This window comes from Cydia amplana, chromosome 25 (genome assembly GCF_948474715.1).
Source record: "Cydia amplana chromosome 25, ilCydAmpl1.1, whole genome shotgun sequence".
NCBI lineage: Eukaryota > Metazoa > Arthropoda > Insecta > Lepidoptera > Tortricidae > Cydia > Cydia amplana.
Genome location: NC_086093.1, coordinates 9,108,572 through 9,133,164, shown reverse-complemented (window position 1 = coordinate 9,133,164; position 24,593 = coordinate 9,108,572). Strand labels below are relative to the sequence as shown.

Sequence of the window (24,593 nt, the reverse complement as noted above, 5' to 3'; positions counted from 1 at the left end):
GCTTTGTCTATGACACAGTTTTTGCAATTGTAAATGCATTTTCGAATGGATGACTTTAAGCCGATAACCCAGTATTTGGTTTTCACGTAAGTCATCATTAACTGGTTCCAACCATGAAGTGTTCTAGTGTGGGCCTCATTAACAATTAATTTGGTAATATGTTGGTTGCGTGGAATAATAATTGGATGCTTTGTCTCTTCAGACATTGAGGCATTTTGAAGACGTCCTCCCACTCTTAGCAAACCTTTCTCGTCTAAGAATGGTGCAAGTGTGATTAGGGTACTTCTTTTCTTAACTCTTCCATCTTTCTTCAAATCGTCTATATCTGTTCCATATACTAAATTTTGATAGAACTTTATACATTCTTCTTCCACTTTTTCCATTTCTTTAACTGTTAAGTGTTTACTCTCTTCTAGCTCTCTTTTTCTTTCGGTTAACATTCTTCTACAATAAGCTAGCACTCTCTTCATTCGTGACATTGTTGAAAATCTCTCCCATATAGGCTTTTCATCTACAAGTACATGACATGTCGTTTTTGATTCTAATTCTGTTTGTGCAATTTCTCTTTTTTCATATTCTACTTGGTCTCTCTTAAGCCATTCTGGCCCACTCCACCACAGATCTTGTGTAGCTAATTCTTGCGCTTTGACTCCTCTTGTCGCGATGTCCGCAGGATTATCCGCAGATTGCACATGTCTCCAACGATCATTATCTATCAATCGTGTAATATCAGCTGTCCTATTCGCTACAAATGTTTTCCAGCGACTAGGTTGAGATTGCAGCCAAGCCAGTACGACCATTGAGTCCGTCCAAACAAATATTTTATTTTTAGGAATCTTCAGAAGCTCTGTGACATCACTGATCAATTCTGCTAATAAGGCTGCAGCACAAAGCTCTAATTTAGGAACAGAAAGTTGCTTCAGGGGTGCGACTTTAGTTCTTGACGCGATCATAGAGACGTATACTACACCACCTCTAACAACCTTCAGGTAAGTCACGGCTGCATAAGCTTGAGTGGATGCATCTGAAAATCCGTGCAGCTCAATGTGATCATCTTCTCGTGTCATGTTTAACCAACGCTGAACCTTGACGTTTTGTAAATTTATCAGTTCTTCTCTATACCGAAGCCACTCGTCTGTCAAGTCCGATGGCAACTCATCATCCCAACCCAGATGACTCAACCATAACTTCTGAATTAATACTTTAGCAGTTATTATTACAGGTGCTAGCCACCCAAAAGGGTCGAACAGGCGAGCAACATCAGAAAGTATAGACCTCTTTGTTATAGGACTTCTCATTTCAGGTAAGTTTACTGTAATTTCAAACGTATCGTCTTGTCTATTCCAGGTCAAGCCAAGAATCTTTATTATTTTGTCCATTTTGATTTCTAGCGTGTCTCTTGTACTATTGTCTTCTTTCAAATATTCTAAAACTTCATCTGAATTGCTAGACCATTTTTGCATTTGAAATCCTCCTCTTCTCATTATTTCTTTAATTTCTTGGCACATTTTCTTCGTTTCTTCTATGTTTTCATTTCCTACCATTAGATCATCCATGTAAAACGACTTCTTTATTACTGGCGCAGTTTCAGGAAATTCGTGAGCTTCATCGTCGGCCAATTGGTTTAATGTACGGACTGCTAAGAATGGCGCTGCAGCGGTCCCAAATGTCACAGTTGTTAACTCATAGCTCTCGAACTCATCCTCCGGTCTATCTCGCCAGACAATACGTTGCAGGTTTATGTGTTCTTTTGTCATATTTATCATCCTATACATTTTTACGATATCTCCTACGACGCAAATCTTGTGTTTTCGCCAAGCTACTACTAGGCTCCGAAGATCGGGTTGTAAAACCGGTCCTACCATCATGGTGTCATTGAGAGAATGACCGTGTGAGCCCTTAGCAGAAGCATCATAGACTACGCGCACTTTGCTAGTGTCTTTGTCCTCTCGAATTACAGCCAAATGAGCAAGATACAGTGCATTGTCATCGTCTTGTTTTTCTGATCTTCGCAAGTGTCCCATGTCCTTGTACTCATTTATAACTTTTGTGTATTCCTTCTTTAACTTGTGGTCTTTTCCAAATTTTCTTTCCAGACTCCTAAATCTATTGACAGCCTGTTGTTTCGTATCACCACATAGATCAACTGTTTCTTTAACGTTTTGTTTTAATGGTAAGTGTACCGTATATCTTCCGCTTTCATCTCTTTTAGTTGTGTTTTTGTATATCTCTTCGCATTGTTCTTCTTCTTTTGTCAGTATTTTCTTTTTCTTGTACACATCAGTTTCTATCTCCCAGAACCTCCGTAGTAAATCGTTGTCTTCAGCCACCATTCTTGTTATGTGTAATGTTGTAACGTTGTGTTCGTCGCTCTGTGCTTCTATTTGTTTTCGACCTGTTAGTATCCACCCTAAAGTAGTTTTTTGAGCGACTATCCCATCATTCATTTTTACTAAGCCTTCTTGAATAATTTGACAGTAGATTTCTGCGCCGAGCAACATATCCACCTTGCTGGGAGTGTCATAGGTTGGATCAGCCAATTTTAATGTTTCAATGGCCTGAGAATCTATCGAAATATGTTTCGAAGGCAAATATGTGGATACCGACTTTAAAACGTAAGCTGAAACTAGCACAGTCTTCTTGTTTTCATACCTTGATGCAATTGTAACATCGACCATATGCTTGACATTTATTTGTGTACTTTCTTCAAGTCCAGAAACGACTCCACTGATGTTGGTTCTTGACAAACCTAGTAATTGTACTACTCGTTCTGATACAAATGAAGCCTCTGAGCACGGGTCGATTAGAGCTCGAAGTATGTGTGTATCACCATCGCTTGACTTTACTGCTACTTGTGCTGTGGCCAGTAACATTTTACGACTCTGTTGTTGTTTGGAAACGTGCAAGGTTGTAAGTTTTGTGTCAGGTTCCGGTTGTGATGGTGGTTGTGTAGCAGCTACTTCTTCATTAGATTCTCTCGTTTGATGCAGAAGAGAATGATGCCTTTTTCTGCAGACCCTGCACGACGTCTTTTGTCTGCATCGAAAGACATTATGGTATGGAACAAGGCAGTTGTAGCACAATCGGTTCTTTCTCACGAAATCCTGTCTGTCTTCCACTGACTTTTGAGTAAATTCCTTGCAGTTGAATATGTAGTGTTCACCTTTACAATAGGTACAAGTAGGCTGTGAAGCTACGCTTGCATGTGCACATTGAAACAAACTCTCGTCTTCTTCTTCGTGTTCAGCGACGTGAAATGTCTTGGGAGTTTGTGACTTATCACGTGTAGGCACTGAAACTGCTGCGGCCATCTCCAATGTGCGAAACTTAGCCACCAGAAACTTCTGTAACTCTTCCCACTTAGGCATGTCTTCTGAACTGTCCTTATGCACAGATTGTTCCCAGTCTTTAACGGATTCGGCGTCCAACTTCTGCCCAACGAGAAAGATAATTATCGGATCCCAAGAGTCCGTGCTTACGTTTAAATTGTTTAAACTGTTGATGCATTCCATAGTGGTATCAAGTAACTGTTTTATTTGATTAGCAGATTGGGTTTGAATCTTCTTCTGACCAAATAACTTCTTTAATACAGAATTAACAATCATCTTTTTATTACCGAAACGGTTTTTAAGTAACTCCCATGCTTGTGTGTAATTATTTTCTGTTATTTGTACATGCCGCAATAATGTCTCTGCTTCACCAGAGACACTTGTTTTTAAATAGTGTAACTTTTGTACACTTGTCAATTTTGTGTTGTGCACGAGGGCTGTGAATAAATCTTGGTATGTGGGCCAATCCTCATATTTCCCTGAGAAGGTCGGCAATTGGATTTTTGGCAGATTTACGAACGGTAATTGCCCATCATGGAACGACGTTGACATAGTAGATAACTCCATTGACTTTTTATCTGACTCCCACTTACTCAATAAATCTGTTAAGTCGGCTTGCAAACAGAGGTAAAGGTCTTCCACAGTATAGTAATCTTCATTAAGAAAATACTTGATATCTCCTCGTTGTTCACGCGGTGTGCAATGCATGAGACTATTGTGTGCTTGTTTAAACATAATCCAATAATCCTCAAGCATTTTCATCCTTTGTTTAACATAACCCTCGGTTAGCCGTTGTTTTGGACACTTCTTTATGTTTGATTGCGTTTTTTGTATCATAATGGCCACATCTTCTAACTTGGTAATTAACTGAGTTTGTTCGGGCGTTATTGGAGCCATTTTAGTAATTTATTCACTTATTTATTATCTTTATAGTCAATCCGATAATTGTCACTACGTATCAAAGTCAATAGTTCCAACCCACGAAGTTTTTTCACGCCAAATAGTTTGTAAATCACACTTGCAATCACTTTCCTGTTCGTTATAAATCAATAATTATTTAACATAACTAAATCTTCACTAAACGACGTAAACAACTCCGCTTATCTCTTAAGGAATGCGCTCCCTATTGTATTCGCCGGCCGGCCGCCTGCATCACTCCCGTACTTGATCCGGTTCGATTTTGGACCATATGTTCCTTCGGTTAAAGCTCATTTTTGAATGTAAGGGTAGGTTACACAGTAAAAGACATGTTTCTTCGATGCAGGTGTAATTGCAACTGAGGTAATGATTTACTATGGCTACATTTATATGTATAGATACGTTTAGACACTCATTGAAAGAATTTTTAGACTATATGCCGCAGGTTTTATAGTATAATGTAGTATTTAAATATCGTGACTGTATTACTTTTGCATGCTGCATGGTAGGTCATAAGAATCTAGTCATAGTTATAGGTAGTAGGTATTCAATATTTCTATGCCTATTCAGGCAGGATGTGCTGTTCAAAAATTGTTTCTTTTTTTACATCTTTATTGAATCACATTCAAGAAATAAATAAATGATTATGATTATGATTATGTAGGTCTATGTCGCTCTGTGGTCTGGGACCGATTGATCGGTCTTCGGCGTCGAACCCACGGTGCGGATATATCGGTCATCGGCGTCCAAAAGGTGTAGGTTTAACGTTAGCTATGTGTTCCAGTTGTCCTCCGAGATGTCGGAGGTGTCGGGCGTGCTGCGCGCGCGGCGCGCGGCGGCGGAGGAGCGCGGGCGCGACGAGGACTCGGCGCTGGCGGCGCGCACGCGGCTCGAGGCGCAGCAGCGGGAGCTCACGGCCCTGCAGCCTACTATCGACGCGCTGCTGGCCAGGGCCCAAGCCGCGGCGGTGAGATACTACGTTCTATTTTGACTATTTTATTTTAATAACGAAACATCCGTGAGACACAGACATATTAAAAAAATAAAAAACGAGTCGCTCACGTGTTTTAAGTCGTGCGACGCTCGACATGTTTCACTCCGTACCGAGGAGCATCTGGTGGATCTCGCGTTGACGGCGACGGAACGAGACTGCGCGTGCATGGGTCGATTCTATAAAGTTTTGTCGGAGCTCCTACCAAACAATGAAAAACGGGTCGCTCACGTGTTTTAAGTCGTGCGACGCTCGACATGTTTCACTACGTACCGAGGAGTATCTGGTGGAGCTCGCGTTGACGGCGACGGACCGAGACTGCGCGTGCATGGGTCGATTCTATAAAGTTTTGTCGGAGCTCCTACCAAACAATGAAAAACGGGTCGCTCACGTGTTTTAAGTCGTGCGACGCTCGACATGTTTCACTCCGTACCGAGGAGTATCTGGTGGAGCTCACGTTGACGGCGACGGACCGAGACCGCGTGAGCATGCGTCGATTCTATAAAGTTTTGTCGGAGCTCCTACCAAAATGTTACTGCTAATAAACAAATGGTTAACCACTATTACACACAGCGAAAGTCATATTTTGTGACTGTTACAGGAACGCGACCCCGAGGACGCGGCAGAAATATCTAAACAGGCAGAGTCCCTCAAAGAACTGTACGAGGAGATGAAACTGCTGTCCGCCAAGCGGCAGCAGAGACTCGAGCAGAGCCTCAAGTACTTCAAGTAAGCACATAGTCCTATTAAACATTACACACATCATACACACCACACACATCACATCTTGTTACCTTGGCTTCGTATTGTAAAATATTATGTTATATTCTATCTTTATCTTATGTTTGTATGCAACTTAGTTATAGATTAATTATGGTTTAAAATGTTGTCACGCCCTAGTAGGGTCCATGTATGTACTCACTAAAATAAAAGAACATCTTGTAATACCATGGCTGAAATAAACAATTGGGTACTTTCCTACTAGTCAAATCGGCTTCTTTTTTAGAACTGTCAAAACGATTTTCCAATATGGAATTTATATGAAAACGTGTGTAGTGACACTAGTGACGTCACGGTCAACTCACCTACTTTTTAGGGTTCCGTAGCCAAATGGCAAAAAACGGAACCCTTATAGATTCGTCATGTCTGTCTGTCTGTCCGTCTGTCCGTCTGTCCGTCTATCCGTCTGTCCGTCCGTATGTCACAGCCACTTTTCTCCGAAACTATAAGAACTATACTGTTGAAACTTGGTAAGTAGATGTATTCTGTGAACCGCATTAAGATTTTCACACAAAAATAGAAAAAAAACAATAAATTTTTGGGGTTCCCCATACTTCGAACTGAAACTAAAAAAAATTTTTTTCATCAAACCCATACGTGTGGGGTATCTATGGATAGGTCTTCAAAAATGATATTGAGGTTTCTAATATCATTTTTTTCTAAACTGAATAGTTTGCGCGAGAGACACTTCCAAAGTGATAAAATGTGTGTCCCCCCCCCCCCCCCCCTGTAACTTCTAAATAAGAGAATGATAAAACTAAAAAAAATATATGATGTACACTGCCATGTAAACTTCCACCGAAAATTGGTTTGAACGAGATCTAGTAAGTAGTTTTTTTTTTATACGTCATAAATCGCCTAAATACGGAACCCTTCATGGGCGAGTCCGACTCGCACTTGGCCGCTTTTTTTTTTATATTTCTATCTGATTCATTAAATAGAAATAGTGTTTAAAAATAACTGCTATCTATGTTTTTGTAATAATTATCTGGTGCTTTATTTCGTGCACGGTGTGAAATAATTTATTTTAAGTAGAGGAAAGTACCCAATTATGATTAATGAAATACACTTATCGATTTTTTAAGTGTGAATATACTAAATAAACGTATGTTTCAGGTTCGTGCAGGAATGCGCGGAGGCGCAGGAGTGGATCAGCGAGCAGATGGGCGCCGCCGCCAGCGAGGACTACGGGCTGGACGTGGAGCACGTGGACACCCTGCAGCAGGCCTGCGACAACTTCCTGGCGCAGCTGCACGGTAACTACACACACAGGAATGTAGTGGAGCAGCGAGCAGATGGGCGCCGCCGCCAGCGAGGACTACGGGCTGGACGTGGAGCACGTGGACACCCTGCAGCAGGCCTGCGACAACTTCCTGGCGCAGCTGCACGGTAACTACACACACAGGAATGTAGTGGAGCAGCGAGCAGATGGGCGCCGCCGCCAGCGAGGACTACGGGCTGGACGTGGAGCACGTGGACACCCTGCAGCAGGCCTGCGACAACTTCCTGGCGCAGCTGCACGGTAACTACACACACAGGAATGTAGTGGAGCAGCGAGCAGATGGGCGCCGCCGCCAGCGAGGACTAGGTACGGTAAAGCGGCAATTACACTTCGTCGTTCGACCGCAAAATTGTAAAGAACACGTTAGTCGGTCGCATTCGGCGATCGACAGCTGCCAACGCTTATAAGGTGACCGAAGCAGTGTAAATACGACATCTGTCCGCCTTATTAGGTGACCGACAGCGGCGACCGCAGATCATTTGATAAAGTAAAACCTCTATGCAAATGTACTCATTATATCGTTGGCATTGGCCACTTATATTTGATGTTGTCACAAATAACAAACGTCAGACGTGCATGCTTATTCGGCCACCGCATTAGGCGGACAGACTAGTGTAAAGACGACGTTCGTTGAACGAATCCATTCAAGAGTCATGCGGTCGCCGTAGTAGGCGGATAGACTAATGTGAAGACGACGTTTGTTGGCCTAAGTAGTTTAAAATGAATTCGGCGACCGCATTAGGTGAACGACGCAGTGTAATTGCCGCTTAACTGCACACACACACACAGCATACACACACGGAGCAGGAAGGAGATAACGCCAACTTCACGGTTGGCAACAACGGACCGGGCTGTCGTTACCCCGGCCCAGATGCCCGCGACAGATGCAGCCACAAACAGTTAACAGTCTGGTCTTGTCTCGATGGCTGTCCGTCGTGAACTGATGTTATTTTGTCCTGTCGTTGTCATGAATTTAAATGTCCGTAGTTCCAAATATGTATGTCAGTCAGCCAGTCCGTCAGGTCTATGTCAGGTAACCACGGAGGTTGGAAGCCACGACAGGGAGTGTTAGATGACCCACTGATGATACGAGTACACACTATGTACGACGGCGGGTTTTAGCCACGCGGGTGTGCCGTCGGCGTAATTAGGCCTGGCAGGCGATGCAATAATACCCGCCGGCGTATTGCATAGTGTGTAGGAGTCTTAACTAGAGAACCAAAATTAGTATGTATATCAAATAACACCGGTAAGTAAACGCATACGACCGAATGTCCACCATCGTACTACCACAGAATAAATAATAGTACTAAGTACAGAAGACTCACTCTCTAACAAAACGCGTCTGTTACGATCAGCACAGGTATGGCCGCTAGGTGGCGATAGCGCCACGCGCGGCTTATGGCTTTCCCCAAAATTGGGGCGGAGCGGATGTACTTTTAGCTACCTGTAGCAAAGCGACGAAATCGCGGAGTGAGCCACGCCTGGTACTACTAGCGCCACATGGCCAATTTAGGAACTAAACATAAAAAATAAAGCGCTGTCTATGACAGCTATTGCATTCGCCAATATTACTATATTCAATCATCTTTAGGACGCTGTTCGGGCTGTCCCTAATTCTGCTTAACAGAGACGCTGCTTTTTTGCGCAAAATTGCTGCTAATCCATCCGTGCGTGACTCCGCTAACATGTTGGATGCGCTGCAGAACTTGGACAGGCCAATCGGCATCCTAAAGGCATTGTTGTACTGCACCCTAATAGCGTTGTATGACTTTTGGGTATATCGGACCCACAGGCTGCCAGTGTAAAAAGACGAGCAGAAGTTACTGCCCGTATCCGTATACTGCGACTACTGCGTCTATTAGGGTTCTGTACCTCAAAAGAAAAAAACGGAACCCTAATAGGATCACTCGTGCGTCTGTCTGTCCGTCCGGCCGTCTGTCACAGCCTATTTTCTCCGAAACTACTGGACCAATTAAGTTGAAATTTGGTACACATATGTAAATTTGTGACCCAAAGACGGACATGTAACGCAAGAAACAAATTAATTTTAAACATGGGGGCCACTTTTGAGGGGTAAATTAGAAAATTAAAAAATAAAGTTTTCCAAAATATATCGTGTTTCATATCAAATGAAAGAGCTCATTGTAAGAATCTCAAATATATATTTTTTATAATTTTAGGATAAATAGTTTAGCAGTTATTTAAGAAAATAGACAAGAAATGACCATTCCCCCCCTTATCTCCGAAACTACTGGGTCTAAAATTATGAAAAAAAACACACAAAATAGTTCCTACTTCTTTCTACACCTATAGATTACAGGAAAGCCTATTAGAAATGTGCAGTCAAGCGTGAGTCGGACTTAATGTACGGAGCCCTTGGAACGCGAGTCCGACTCGCACTTGGCCGGTTTTTTTATGTGAATAAATAAATAATAAATAATTAAATAAATAAATATTATAGGACATTCTTACACGGATTGACCAAGTCCCACAGTAAGCTCGAGAAGGCTTGTGTTGTACTACATATATTTATAATGTATACACATATATGTATATACTACATATGTTTGTAATGTTGTGTTAAAGCGAACGAGGGTCGCATCGAGGCCGTGTGCGAGGCCGGCGCGGCCCTGCTGGAGGAGAACACGCCGGAGGCCGACAGAGTCCGGACGCGGGTCGACGACGTTAAGGGGCTGTGGGAAGACCTTAGGGAACTGGCTCTGGCGCGACAAGAGGTAATACTCGATTTTTAGGGTTCCGTACCCAAAGGGTAAAAACGGGACCCTATTACTAAGACTCCGCTGTCTGTCCGTCCGTCTGTCACCAGGCTGTATCTCACGAACCGTGATAGCTAGACAGTTGAAATTTTCACAGATGATGTATTTCTGTTGCCGCTATAACAACAAATACTAAAAACGGAATAAAATAAAGATTTAAGTGGGGCTCCCATACAACAAACGTGATTTTTGACCGAAGTTAAGCAACGTCGGGCGGGGTCAGTACTTGGATGGGTGACCGTTTTTTGCTTGTTTTGCTCTATTTTTTGTTGATGGTGCGGAACCCTCCGTGCGCGAGTCCGACTCGCACTTGGCCGGTTTTTTATTTTATGTGTCTCACTTGTCCCCCCCCCCCCCAGGCGCTGGCGGGCGCGCGGCGCGTGCACGAGTTCGACCGCGCGGCGGACGAGACGGTCGCCTGGATCCAGGAGAAGGAGCCCGCGCTGCGCCACGACACCACACGCACGCTGCAGGCGCTCCGCGCGCAGCGCCGGCGGCTCACGGCGCTCGAGGACGACCTGGCGGCCATCAAGGAGCAGCACCACAAACTGACGCAGGAGGCTGACAGGTTAGTACACGATACTGTAGCGGGAGCCCGACACCACACGCACGCTGCAGGCGCTCCGCGCGCAGCGCCGGCGGCTCACGGCGCTCGAGGACGACCTGGCGGCCATCAAGGAGCAGCACCACAAACTGACGCAGGAGGCTGACAGGTTAGTACACGATACTGTAGCGGGAGCCCGACACCACACGCACGCTGCAGGCGCTCCGCGCGCAGCGCCGGCGGCTCACGGCGCTCGAGGACGACCTGGCGGCCATCAAGGAGCAGCACCACAAACTGACGCAGGAGGCTGACAGGTTAGTACACGATACTGTAGCGGGAGCCCGACACCACACGCACGCTGCAGGCGCTCCGCGCGCAGCGCCGGCGGCTCACGGCGCTCGAGGACGACCTGGCGGCCATCAAGGAGCAGCACCACAAACTGACGCAGGAGGCTGACAGGTTAGTACACGATACTGTAGCGGGAGCCCGACACCACACGCACGCTGCAGGCGCTCCGCGCGCAGCGCCGGCGGCTCACGGCGCTCGAGGACGACCTGGCGGCCATCAAGGAGCAGCACCACAAACTGACGCAGGAGGCTGACAGGTTAGTACACGATACTGTAGCGGGAGCCCGACACCACACGCACGCTGCAGGCGCTCCGCGCGCAGCGCCGGCGGCTCACGGCGCTCGAGGACGACCTGGCGGCCATCAAGGAGCAGCACCACAAACTGACGCAGGAGGCTGACAGGTTAGTACACGATACTGTAGCGGGAGCCCGACACCACACGCACGCTGCAGGCGCTCCGCGCGCAGCGCCGGCGGCTCACGGCGCTCGAGGACGACCTGGCGGCCATCAAGGAGCAGCACCACAAACTGACGCAGGAGGCTGACAGGTTAGTACACGATACTGTAGCGGGAGCCCGACACCACACGCACGCTGCAGGCGCTCCGCGCGCAGCGCCGGCGGCTCACGGCGCTCGAGGACGACCTGGCGGCCATCAAGGAGCAGCACCACAAACTGACGCAGGAGGCTGACAGGTTAGTACACGATACTGTAGCGGGAGCCCGACACCACACGCACGCTGCAGGCGCTCCGCGCGCAGCGCCGGCGGCTCACGGCGCTCGAGGACGACCTGGCGGCCATCAAGGAGCAGCACCACAAACTGACGCAGGAGGCTGACAGGTTAGTACACGATACTGTAGCGGGAGCCCGACACCACACGCACGCTGCAGGCGCTCCGCGCGCAGCGCCGGCGGCTCACGGCGCTCGAGGACGACCTGGCGGCCATCAAGGAGCAGCACCACAAACTGACGCAGGAGGCTGACAGGTTAGTACACGATACTGTAGCGGGAGCCCGACACCACACGCACGCTGCAGGCGCTCCGCGCGCAGCGCCGGCGGCTCACGGCGCTCGAGGACGACCTGGCGGCCATCAAGGAGCAGCACCACAAACTGACGCAGGAGGCTGACAGGTTAGTACACGATACTGTAGCGGGAGCCCGACACCACACGCACGCTGCAGGCGCTCCGCGCGCAGCGCCGGCGGCTCACGGCGCTCGAGGACGACCTGGCGGCCATCAAGGAGCAGCACCACAAACTGACGCAGGAGGCTGACAGGTTAGTACACGATACTGTAGCGGGAGCCCGACACCACACGCACGCTGCAGGCGCTCCGCGCGCAGCGCCGGCGGCTCACGGCGCTCGAGGACGACCTGGCGGCCATCAAGGAGCAGCACCACAAACTGACGCAGGAGGCTGACGGGTCAGTACACGACGAGGTCGTCTATCAGCCTCTCTATCGCTCCCGCTTGGCAAATATACAAACAAACGAACAAAGTAGTCCTCCGTTGATCGGGGAAATTATATGTAAGCTATAGCCGGTCGAGCAAATCTTGTCAGTAAAAAAAGGCGCGAAATTCAAATTTTCTATGGGACGATATCCCTTCGTGCCTACATCTTTCGCCGCCTTTTTCTACTGTCAAGATCTGGTTGACCAAGTATAAATGTCATACTTGTATTTTTATAAAATAGAGTTAAAGCAGTGGCATCAGTCTCCTTTTCTTGTGTAAACACCTGCTGAAGGAATGCTTTCCAACATGCCAGATTTGCAAATGTTTCAATAAGCAAACTACATCTCCTGTGTGACGCTTTTTTAAAACTTCTTTTACCTCTTACAGATTGGGTGCAGCCTTCCCTGACGCCCGCGAGCACGTCACATCCAAACTAGAAGATGTCTCCGAAGCGCTGGAAGCCCTGACCTCGCGCGCGGCTAGCTGCCAGCAGCAGCTGGAGCTGTCTGGACAGCTGCAGGCCTACTTCCAACAGTACCAGGACCTGCTGTGAGTATTGACACACTAGGAGATGTGCCCGAAGCCCTGGAGGCTCTAACCTCGCGTGCAGCCAGCTGCCAGCAGCAGCTGGAGCTGTCTGGACAGCTGCAGGCCTACTTCCAACAGTACCAGGACCTGCTGTGAGTATTGACACACTAGGAGATGTGCCCGAAGCCCTGGAGGCTCTAACCTCGCGTGCAGCCAGCTGCCAGCAGCAGCTGGAGCTGTCTGGACAGCTGCAGGCCTACTTCCAACAGTACCAGGACCTGCTGTGAGTATTGACACACTAGGAGATGTGCCCGAAGCCCTGGAGGCTCTAACCTCGCGTGCAGCCAGCTGCCAGCAGCAGCTGGAGCTGTCTGGACAGCTGCAGGCCTACTTCCAACAGTACCAGGACCTGCTGTGAGTATTGACACACTAGGAGATGTGCCCGAAGCCCTGGAGGCTCTAACCTCGCGTGCAGCCAGCTGCCAGCAGCAGCTGGAGCTGTCTGGACAGGCCTACTTCCAACAGTACCAGGACCTGCTGTGAGTATTGACACACTAGGAGATGTCCCTGAAGCCCTGGAGGCTCTGACCTCGCGCGCAGCCAGCAGCAGCTGGAGCTGTCTGGACAGCTGCAGGCCTACTTCCAGCAGTACCAGGCCCTACTGTGAGTATTTACACACTAGGAGGTGTCCCTGCCAGCCTATTATGGATAGCTTTATCCATCTTTATCCACGTGATAAAATAACTGTCACTGTTTAACACCGTGGGAAAGAAAGTGACGGACACCGTTTTATCACGCTGTCACGTAGACAAGAACGACCATCATATCCGTACTGAAGCCCTGGAGACTGACCTCGCGCGCGGACAGCTGCCAGCAGCAGCTGGAGCTGTCTGGACAGCTGCAGGCCTACTTCCAGCAGTACCAGGACCCGCTGTGAGTATTGACACACTAGGAGATGTCCCTGAAGCCCTGGAGGCTCTGACCTCGCGTGCAGCCAGCTGCCAGCAGCAGCTGGAGCTCTCTGGACAGCTGCAGGCCTATTTCCAGCAGTACCAGGACCTGCTGTGAGTATTGACACACTAGGAGATGTGCCCGAAGCCCTGGAGGCTCTGACCTCGCGCGCAGCCAGCAGCAGCTGGAGCTGTACCAGGACCTGCTGTGAATATTGGCAATTTGATTATAATAGTAACTTGTAACATGCATAAGGAACTTGTTTTTTCACACTTCCATTTTGTATCCAGGGCGTGGACCAACGAGATGATCGCAGCAGTGACCGCGCCGGAGCTGGCGCACGACGTGCCCGGCGCCGAGCGGCTGCTGGCGCGGCACAAGGAGTTGGGAGACGAGGTGCGCGCCAAGGACGAGGCCTTCAACGCCCTCTATGCCGACGGTATGTGCTGGTGTAGGGTATCTGACAGCCCCGGAGCTGGCCACGACGTAGTATGTATGTAGGGTCTATATAAGCCTATACTGAGCTGGCAACTACTATGGCTAGACACCAAACTTGGTGTGGGACGCATGTACTTCTAGCGACTCGACGTAATCGCGGAGTGAGCCACGCCTGGCAACACTACTTTTGAATTGTTCGAAAATCGCGTGTTATTTATGTTTTATCTGTGGAACTGTTTTGTTTACATTTCATCGTTGTTCGGTGTACATTGCTGCTTTTTGTTCGTTTCCTAGGGATACCATACTTTACTTTACATTGCTACTGACATATCCAGCTTGACAGACTGTATTTCAGTCTATATTCCTATACAAGTTGACTAGAATTAACGTTTGTTTTGTTTGACAGGTGAAAAACTAGTCCGCGAAGGCCACTTCATGTCCGCCGACGTCGCCGAGCGCATGGCGGCGTTGCGAGCTCGCCGCGCCCAGCTCGACGCGGCCTGGGCGGCGAGGGACACTATATACCATCAGCACTTGGACGCCCTGGTGTTCAGGAGAGACGCGGACGCACTAGACAACTGGATCACTAACAAGTAAGTTAGCGAGGACATGCCACGTTGCGAGCTCGCCGCGCCCAGCTCGACGCGGCCTGGGCGGCGAGGGACACTATATACCATCAGCACTTGGACGCCCTGGTGTTCAGGAGAGACGCGGACGCACTAGACAACTGGATCACTAACAAGTAAGTTAGCGAGGACATGCCACGTTGCGAGCTCGCCGCGCCCAGCTCGACGCGGCCTGGGCGGCGAGGGACACTATATACCATCAGCACTTGGACGCCCTGGTGTTCAGGAGAGACGCGGACGCACTAGACAACTGGATCACTAACAAGTAAGTTAGCGAGGACATGCCACGTTGCGAGCTCGCCGCGCCCAGCTCGACGCGGCCTGGGCGGCGAGGGACACTATATACCATCAGCACTTGGACGCCCTGGTGTTCAGGAGAGACGCGGACGCACTAGACAACTGGATCACTAACAAGTAAGTTAGCGAGGACATGCCACGTTGCGAGCTCGCCGCGCCCAGCTCGACGCGGCCTGGGCGGCGAGGGACACTATATACCATCAGCACTTGGACGCCCTGGTGTTCAGGAGAGACGCGGACGCACTAGACAACTGGATCACTAACAAGTAAGTTAGCGAGGACATGCCACGTTGCGAGCTCGCCGCGCCCAGCTCGACGCGGCCTGGGCGGCGAGGGACACTATATACCATCAGCACTTGGACGCCCTGGTGTTCAGGAGAGACGCGGACGCACTAGACAACTGGATCACTAACAAGTAAGTTAGCGAGGACATGCCACGTTGCGAGCTCGCCGCGCCCAGCTCGACGCGGCCTGGGCGGCGAGGGACACTATATACCATCAGCACTTGGACGCCCTGGTGTTCAGGAGAGACGCGGACGCACTAGACAACTGGATCACTAACAAGTAAGTTAGCGAGGACATGCCACGTTGCGAGCTCGCCGCGCCCAGCTCGACGCGGCCTGGGCGGCGAGGGACACTATATACCATCAGCACTTGGACGCCCTGGTGTTCAGGAGAGACGCGGACGCACTAGACAACTGGATCACTAACAAGTAAGTTAGCGAGGACATGCCACGTTGCGAGCTCGCCGCGCCCAGCTCGACGCGGCCTGGGCGGCGAGGGACACTATATACCATCAGCACTTGGACGCCCTGGTGTTCAGGAGAGACGCGGACGCACTAGACAACTGGATCACTAACAAGTAAGTTAGCGAGGACATGCCACGTTGCGAGCTCGCCGCGCCCAGCTCGACGCGGCCTGGGCGGCGAGGGACACTATCTACCACCAACATCTAGATGCCCTGTAGTATTTAATTTACTAGAAAAGTTAATGAACTTTTGAGTTGTTAAGGGCTCAAAAGTAGCTAGAAATGTTTCGTGTAATATTACACGCGGCTGTTGCGTCGCCAGTTCCTTTATCTCTGAACTTGGCTTGACAAGTTGACAAGCTGCCGCGATATGGATTAACCCAGCAACAGCAAAAATTAAAATCGGTTTCCTTATTACAAGCTTTTATTTAGTTTCACCTGTCCCGTTGTCTGTCTGTACCCCCCTCTCCACTTCCCGGTTTCCGATTGAGCTGAAATTTGCATACACATGTAAGTCGGGTGACAATGCAATATCATGGTACCATCGAGCTGATGATGGAGACAGGAGGTGGCCATAGGAACTCTGTGATGAAACAACGCAACCTAATTGTGTTAGGGGTTTTTAGAATTTTCTCGATGAGTATCAGTTGTCTATCGTAAGAAAAGTACAGTCAGCGATAAAAGCTTGTACTAAAAATGAAACTTTTGCCAAAAACTTATTAGTGAAAAGTTTGGCAGCAATTAATTTTGTTTGTTGTTTAGGGTTCCCCTAGTCCGTGATGGAAAAGTCGGCGAGAGCGTGGCGCAGGTGGAGGAGCTGCTGGCGCGCCACGCCGAGCTCGAGCAGGCCATACACTCGCAGCAGGACCGCGCACAGGCACTCACTAGGATCACGCTGGTAAGCGCCTTTTTTTTTTGGAAATGCTTTGCGCATACCACCCGGCGCGGGGACGGGCCGGGATGGTTATGTGGGACTCCATGTTGTGGGCTAATGAGACCCCAGGTATACATCATATATTTATGAGTAAGACTTGTCGGTGGAGCAATTTCCATGTTTGGCGGTCTTCTGCCTTCTCTTTGTACGCTCTCCTTGGTCTTCCTTTCTTCCTTTTTGCTTCAATTTTCCCTTCTATGGTGTTTTTGATAAATTTCAGTGTGACGTATCAGCTGCCCTAGCATCTTTCCTCCTCTATTACGTATTTATAGTTCTTAACTAACTGCAAGCGCTGGTGGCCTAGCGGTAAGAGCGTGCGACTTTCAATCTGGAGGTCGCGGGTTTAAACCAATGAGTTTTTCGGAATTTATGTACGAAATATCATTTGATATTTACCAGTCGCTTTTCGGTGAAGGAAAACATCGTAAGGAAACCGGACTAATCCCAATAAGGCCTAGTTTCCCCTCTGGGTTGGAAGGTTAGATGGCAGTCGCTTTCGTAAATAAGCCTACGTCAATTCTTGGGATTAGTTGTCAAGCGGACCCCAGGCTCCCGTGAGCCGTGGCAAAACTCCTCCTTTCTCCTATTCGTATTAAACTGCAAGTAATGTTCAGGTGGAGCGAGCCTTCAAGCAGCAGCAGGAGTCGGAGCAGGCGGCGCGCGCCAGCACGGCGGCCGCGCACGCCGCCGAGCGCGCGCAGCGGCAGCGCCAGCGCGAGGTGGAGCGCATCGCCGAGCTCAGGAGGAGGGACACCGCTCCCATATTAGAAACACAGGTATTTTTCATTTTTAACAAGCAGACACGTCAGATCCAGAGGCCGCGAGTTCAAGTCTCACCCGAGACAGTGACTTTTCCACTTTTAAATTGATTCTAAGCTTAACACAGGTATTTATTTATTTAATCTTTAGCGCGAACAAAGAAAAATTGATAAATGGCGGACTCGATGACAAAAGGCATTCTTTACCAGTCAATTAATGGGTCAAACAGAGACATAGTTACATGATATTTAGGTATACTGTATCTCTGTCACGGCACTGGAGTTAACCTTTGTAGAATAGAATAGAATAGAGAGCGTTTATTAGTGACAAAAAATAAAAGAAAACGGCAAGTGACACAACAACATAATAGCCACGAAATGGTCCCGACTCAGCATGGTGCTAGCCTGGCTAAGCTAGCGCTGGTATTCCGTCGGGGCCGTGATCTTTTACAGCACGAAGTGAACACATTATAACAAACAAAAATTTAAAAGACACCATTATTATAACATCACATTAGCAAAACACAACAAAACGTGGGTCGTGACAAAAACTTAATAACTACAATAATGTTTGTGGAAGAAACAACAGGCAGTCAGTACTCAGGCACTACACGTCTGGAGTACTTAAATGTAGCTTGTCTCAAGATTGAGGCATTCTTTGTTTAATTGATGTTTGAGCATAAACTTTTTTAAAGTTGATTTAAAACTGTGAATGCTTTGCTGGTTCCTAATAGGAGGTGGAATGTTGTTCCAACACCTAGTGGCTACGTAACGAAAACTGCCGCGGAAGGCTGCTTTGTATGTAGTTAGTTGAGGAAATAGTCCCCGGACTTTACTTCGTAGTATCAGTCGTCCCTATTTACTTTAACTTTTCGTTTCTCTTGTGTGTAATGGCCCTCTCGTAACTTGTGTGCTCGCAGGCAAAGACATATGTAACTCCGTATAAAATGAATAAAGTCTAAGGAAAAAACGTGCCTCGAAAATCAAGAAAAAGTCATTCTCCGTAGATGGCGCACACACCTTTAGCCTATGCTCGGCTAGATGGCGTTGATATTTAACAATTTTAACACATAGGTATCAGTGAAAGAACGTGGGTCAAAATAATAAAATAATGTATCCACATATAGGGTGCATTGGGATAAATGCGGAGGCGGGGTAAATTTCGAAACTGGCAAATATCTACTAAACTAGAAACACTTCATACTTTAGCAACACTTGACGCCGCTGCAACGCTTACATGGCATCTTGCGTACTGTTGCTACAGTAGAAAGTGTTTCTAGTTTAGTAGATATTCGCCAGTTTCGAAATTTACCCCGCCTTCGCATTTACCCCAACGCACCCTATCAATTTGTTTGATAGTTTTATACGTTTTCATTTTGAGTTTTAGTCGTGTGTCAGTAAATAAATGGCAGTAAATTGACTGTGACTACAAAGTTTAGTATGACAGGACCCTCTATAGTATACTATGTATTGTTGGTCGCAGGTGAGCACGGGGTCGGAGGCGGCGCACGCGCAGACGCCTGCGCCGGCGTCGTCGGAGGAGACGCTGTCGCCCGCGCCGCAGTTCGAGCGCCTGCCGCGCGGCGAGCCCGTCAAGCGCGCAGAGAGCATGAGCGTGAGTCCGCCACTTTATTATATAGTCACTTTACCTTCAGCTATATCATAGAGAATAAGTTTTTGGCAAAAATTTCATTTTTGGTACAAGCTTTTATCGCTGACTGTACTTTTCTTACGACAGACAACTGATACTCATCGAGACAATTCTAAAAACCCCTAACACAATTAGGTTGCGTTGTTTCATCACAGAGTTCCTATGGCCACCTCCTGTCTCCATCATCAGATCAGCTCGATGGTACCATAATATTGCATTGTCATCCGATTTATACATGCATGCAAAATTTCAGCTCAATCGGAGACCGGGAAGTGGATCAAATTTAACTTGCAAGATTTGATTACAGATCGACAACGGGACAGGTGTAGTGAAACTAAATAAAAGCTTGTAAAAAAATACATAGATTTCTCACTCCATACATCTGTTTTAGTACCAAAAATACTATTATTTTCATAGTCGACATCAGTCCTGCTAATTGACAATAGATGTAGCACCGACCGCAAAGTATAATGCTCAACAACATATGACTTTCCGGTCGGTGTTACATCTATTGTCAAGTAGCAGTACTGATAATTCCGCTACTCGATGCTAGATATCGACACTGAAAATAATAGTCTTTTTGGTACCAAAACTGATGTATGGAGTGAGCTCTTGTCTTACTATAGTTACTATATTTCTCTATGCTTATATAGAGTAACACATTATAAATTCACCTCATTGTAAATTGGAAGCGCTGGTGGCCTAGCGGTAAGAGCGTGCGACTTTCAATCCGGAGGTCGCGGGTTCGAACCCCGGCTCGTACCACTGAGTTTTTCGGAACTTATGTATGAAATATCATTTGATATTTACCAGTCGCTTTTCGGATAATTATTTCAACATGGCTTAACTATGACATTTTGCCGTCATTTGCTGAGAAGTGTGAGAAGTTAGTTGCATGATAGATTTAGTCCTTTAATTTTAAGTTTTTCATTTGATATTCACACGCCAGAAAAGGCGTAATATGTAGAACAATTTTGTACCTAATTAAGACCACTATGTAACCATATTACTGCGAATAAACCATTTGTATTTGTATTTGTGTGTCAGGTGATGAAGACGCCGAAGCGCACGCCGTCGTTCACGACGCGGCGCCGCACGCAGAGCTTCCGGCGCCACCGGCGCGGCGACGCCGAGCTGCCGCCCGTCGAGATCGAAGGTAATCTCATGCGCGCTCTCATATTTACACTGTTTTGTACATCACACACCCACACGAAGGATTTAAACTCACTCACTTTTCACTCACAAGGGATTAACAATTAAACAAGTAACTGTCAAAAATATTTTTTGATACACACTTTTATTGCCGACTGTACTTTGCATGTCCATCAAGTACGTCTCGAAACCTTTTCAATGAGCCTAAACTCAATGTGTTTATGTTTTCCCATCGAAGAGTTCCGTTTGCTACCTTCCGACTGCATCATCAGATCAGCTCCATGTTTGCATGTTATTGCATTGTCATCGCAAATACGGAAGTATGCGAAATTTCAGCTCAATGAGACACCTGGAAGTGGTTCAAATTTATGTTACAAGATTTGAAGCACCATATACAAAGGGATATACGCAGTGAAGCTAAATAACAGTGTGTAAAAAAATAATTTTCTTTTTAGTAAAGACTTGCATACTAATTATAATTTGCTCAGCTATTTAACAATTGACTTTAAGGGCCAACCCCACACTAGCGTCTACCGAGCGTGGGCTTCTAGTCAACTCTATCGCTGCTGCTCGACGCAATGTTGGCGCAACTGCGCGGCGACGTCATTTTTCATAGCGCTGACTATAGTTCGTTATTTTTAGCATTAGAAATAAGGTAAACAATCTTGATGTGTCATTTAATTGAAAAACACATTTTAAAAATAAGTCACGGTAAATATGTAACAATTATGAATCTAATACGATCTTTTATAGTCTTCTGCTTTCATAAGTAATAGTTATTGATTTTTAAAAAGTGTTTTTCAATTAAAAGACATGTCAAAATCGCTTACCTTCTTTCAAGTTCTTTCTAATGCTAAAAAAAACGAACTATATGCGCCGACACTCAATCGACGTGTGGGGTGTAGTATGGGGTGGCCTTAACACTTTCACGACTAACTTACCGCTACTTACACGAGGGGATATACACAATCGACTTTATTGTACAAAAGAGCATTTTTACCACTCAACCGTCCGTCAAAGCAGATCTTATTCGCAATGTGTCGTATCGTGCAGGCTACCTGGAGCGCAAGCAGGAGTCTGGCGTGGGCGGCAAGCGCGCCACCGTGCGCTCGTGGCGCTCGTACTACTGCGTGCTGTGCGGGCAGCTGCTGTGCTTCTTCAGGGACGAGCTGGACTTCAGCGCCGCCAAGGCCGCCGCGCCGCCGCAGGCCATCCTCAACGTGAGTACCCTACAGCAGGCTGCTGCGTGCAGGCTACCGGTTAGGCAGACTACAGGCAGGGAGTCGGCCATTTTATTTAAATACACACTTTTTTCAAAACATCGTGAGGAAACCGGACTAATCCCAATACGGGCCTAGTTTACCCTCTTGGTTGGAAGGTCAGATGGCAGTCGCTTTCGTAAAAACTAGTGCCTACATCAAATCATGGTATTAGTTGTCAAGCAGACCCCAGGCTCCCATGAGCCGTGGCAAAATGCCGGGATAACGCGAGGAAGAAGACACACTTTTTTTCAAAATTAGGATTTTTTATGTTATTTCTACTCAGAATCATGAGCTCTTTTGATCCTAATAGGAGAAAAAAAGTGTTCCAAAATTTCCATAAATTTTTCGATCTTTCCATTCCGTGACCGCCACACAAAGTCTATGAAAAATGGTAACGGAATGGGAAAAAACCGTGGGACAATTTTTTTCTCCTATTAGTATAGAAAGAGCTCGTGATTCTGAGTAGAAATAACATAGAAATTCACAAATTAAAAAAAGTGTCGGGACAACTTTAAATAATATGGCCCATGTATAATATGTTCTACGTTGACACATTAGGACTTTTAACTAGGCAGGAGATACATTAACTATAATTCTTTTTTTTGCATTAGAAATAAGGTAAACAATCTTGACGTGTCTTTTTATTGAAAAACACGTTTTAAAAATAAAAAACGGCAAATATGTAACAATTATGAATCTAATACGATCATTTATATTCTTCTGCTTTCATGAGTAATAGTTACTGATTTTTAAAAAGCGTTTTTCAATTAAAAGACATGTCGAGATCGCTTACCTTCTTGCAAGTTCTTTCTAATGCTAAAAAAACGAACTATAGGTACACAAATCATACAAAAAAGCGAAATTTCTTTACTGTTATTCAGGAAAATCCTATAAAATTTTTCACGGAGTCTTTATTCGGAGGCTCGAGTCCTTTTGCTCTTAAAAAAGACTCAACAAAGGACTCTACTTAAAATACTTAATTTAAGAGAAGTTTTGTAAGCTCCGAGTCTCGTAAAGTCCGAGTCGTCTAAATATGTTAACTAACAAGTAAGTTCCCCGCAGGCCCGCTGCGACCCGGCCGGCGACTACACGAAGCGCGCCAACGTGTTCCGGCTGACGTGCGCGGACGGCGCCGAGTACCTGTTCGGCTGCCCAACCCCCGCGCTCATGCAGGAGTGGGTGGCCAAGCTGTCGTTCCACGCCGCGCTGCCGCCCGAGCTGCAGCTCACGCCGTACGCGCCGCCGGACTCGCCCAACGCCGAGCTCAAGAGGAGGCTGCAGAGGTCACTGCGACTATATACTATTCAAATTGGCAAAACTCATTTCTTCAACTCAAAACAAAACATAATTTTACATGAACACTACTCAATTTTAAAGTTAAGATCACACTAAAAGATAGAAAGATATTATGTCGCCCGAGCTGACACGGCGACGCTTCGCTTCGCTCGGTCAATAATTATACTACAACGGCTACCATTTCCGAGTTAGGTGGATCTATGGATCTATGGATGATGATTGACTCAAACTCTAAAGGGAAGTTAGTGAAATATTCAACAGATTTGATTTAAAATGTCATCGCAATATTAATACATTTACAGCCAGCGCGAGCTACGCGGTACGATCGTAGCCAATAACACGGAAAATGCCCGTGTGTAGCGAAAATCGCCTACGAACGAGTTAATATTACCGCGTACATTTAATTCAAGTTAATCGTTATTCTGATATGTTCTCATACTAATGTTTGTATATATTTTGTGTAGGAGCGCGTCATCGTCTTCGAACGAGTCGCCCGAGCCGCAGCAGCGCTCGCGCACGCAGGCCGAGATCCTGCAGGAACACAGAGATAGTCAGGCCAAGCAGGCCAGCCTGGACCGCAGGAGTGTCGACACACAGGAGAGGAATATAGGTAACATAGTACACTGCCTGCTACACCGCCAGTCAGGCCAAGCAGGCCAGCCTGGACCGCAGGAGTGTCGACACACAGGGGAGGAATATAGGTAACATAGTACACTCCCCGCTACACCGCCAGTCAGGCCAAGCAGGCCAGCCTGGACCGCAGGAGTGTCGACACACAGGGGAGGAATATAGGTAACATAGTACACTCCCCGCTACACCGCCAGTCAGGCCAAGCAGGCCAGCCTGGACCGCAGGAGTGTCGACACACAGGGGAGGAATATAGGTAACATAGTACACTCCCCGCTACACCGCCAGTCAGGCCAAGCAGGCCAGCCTGGACCGCAGGAGTGTCGACACACAGGAGAGGAATATAGGTAACATAGTACACTGCCTGCTACACCGCCAGTCAGGCCAAGCAGGCCAGCCTGGACCGCAGGAGTGTCGACACACAGGGGAGGAATATAGGTAACATAGTACACTGCCTGCTACACCGCCAGTCAGGCCAAGCAGGCCAGCCTGGACCGCAGGAGTGTCGACACACAGGGGAGGAATATAGGTAACATAGTACACTCCCCGCTACACCGCCAGTCAGGCCAAGCAGGCCAGCCTGGACCGCAGGAGTGTCGACACACAGGAGAGGAATATAGGTAACATAGTACACTGCCTGCTACACCGCCAGTCAAGCCAAGCAGGCCAGCCTGGACCGCAGGAGTGTCGACACACAGGGGAGGAATATAGGTAACATAGTACACTCCCCGCTACACCGCCAGTCAGGCCAAGCAGGCCAGCCTGGACCGCAGGAGTGTCGACACACAGGGGAGGAATATAGGTAACATAGTACACTCCCCGCTACACCGCCAGTCAGGCCAAGCAGGCCAGCCTGGACCGCAGGAGTGTCGACACACAGGGGAGGAATATAGGTAACATAATACACTC

General features: G+C 47.4%; 1 protein-coding gene and 1 long non-coding RNA gene across 2 annotated transcripts in view; one reads left to right on the top strand and one right to left on the bottom strand.

Annotated features, from left to right (window-relative positions):
* LOC134659633 (uncharacterized) overlaps positions 1-24,593 on the bottom strand; it is a 198,029-nt gene that overhangs the window by 85,789 nt on the left and 87,647 nt on the right. The gene's annotated exons all lie outside the window — the stretch shown is intronic.
* LOC134659620 (spectrin beta chain) overlaps positions 1-24,593 on the top strand; it is a 124,063-nt gene that overhangs the window by 90,408 nt on the left and 9,062 nt on the right. Inside the window, exons 66-80 of the mRNA XM_063515302.1 lie at positions 5,032-5,214; positions 5,840-5,967; positions 7,135-7,274; positions 9,890-10,038; positions 10,440-10,648; positions 12,804-12,965; positions 14,186-14,334; positions 14,740-14,926; positions 16,767-16,902; positions 17,553-17,714; positions 19,180-19,311; positions 20,395-20,503; positions 21,553-21,719; positions 22,824-23,044; positions 23,522-23,667. Of these exons, the coding sequence (XP_063371372.1) occupies positions 5,032-5,214; positions 5,840-5,967; positions 7,135-7,274; positions 9,890-10,038; positions 10,440-10,648; positions 12,804-12,965; positions 14,186-14,334; positions 14,740-14,926; positions 16,767-16,902; positions 17,553-17,714; positions 19,180-19,311; positions 20,395-20,503; positions 21,553-21,719; positions 22,824-23,044; positions 23,522-23,667 (2,380 nt within the window). The remainder of the gene's footprint in view (positions 1-5,031; positions 5,215-5,839; positions 5,968-7,134; positions 7,275-9,889; positions 10,039-10,439; positions 10,649-12,803; positions 12,966-14,185; positions 14,335-14,739; positions 14,927-16,766; positions 16,903-17,552; positions 17,715-19,179; positions 19,312-20,394; positions 20,504-21,552; positions 21,720-22,823; positions 23,045-23,521; positions 23,668-24,593) is intronic.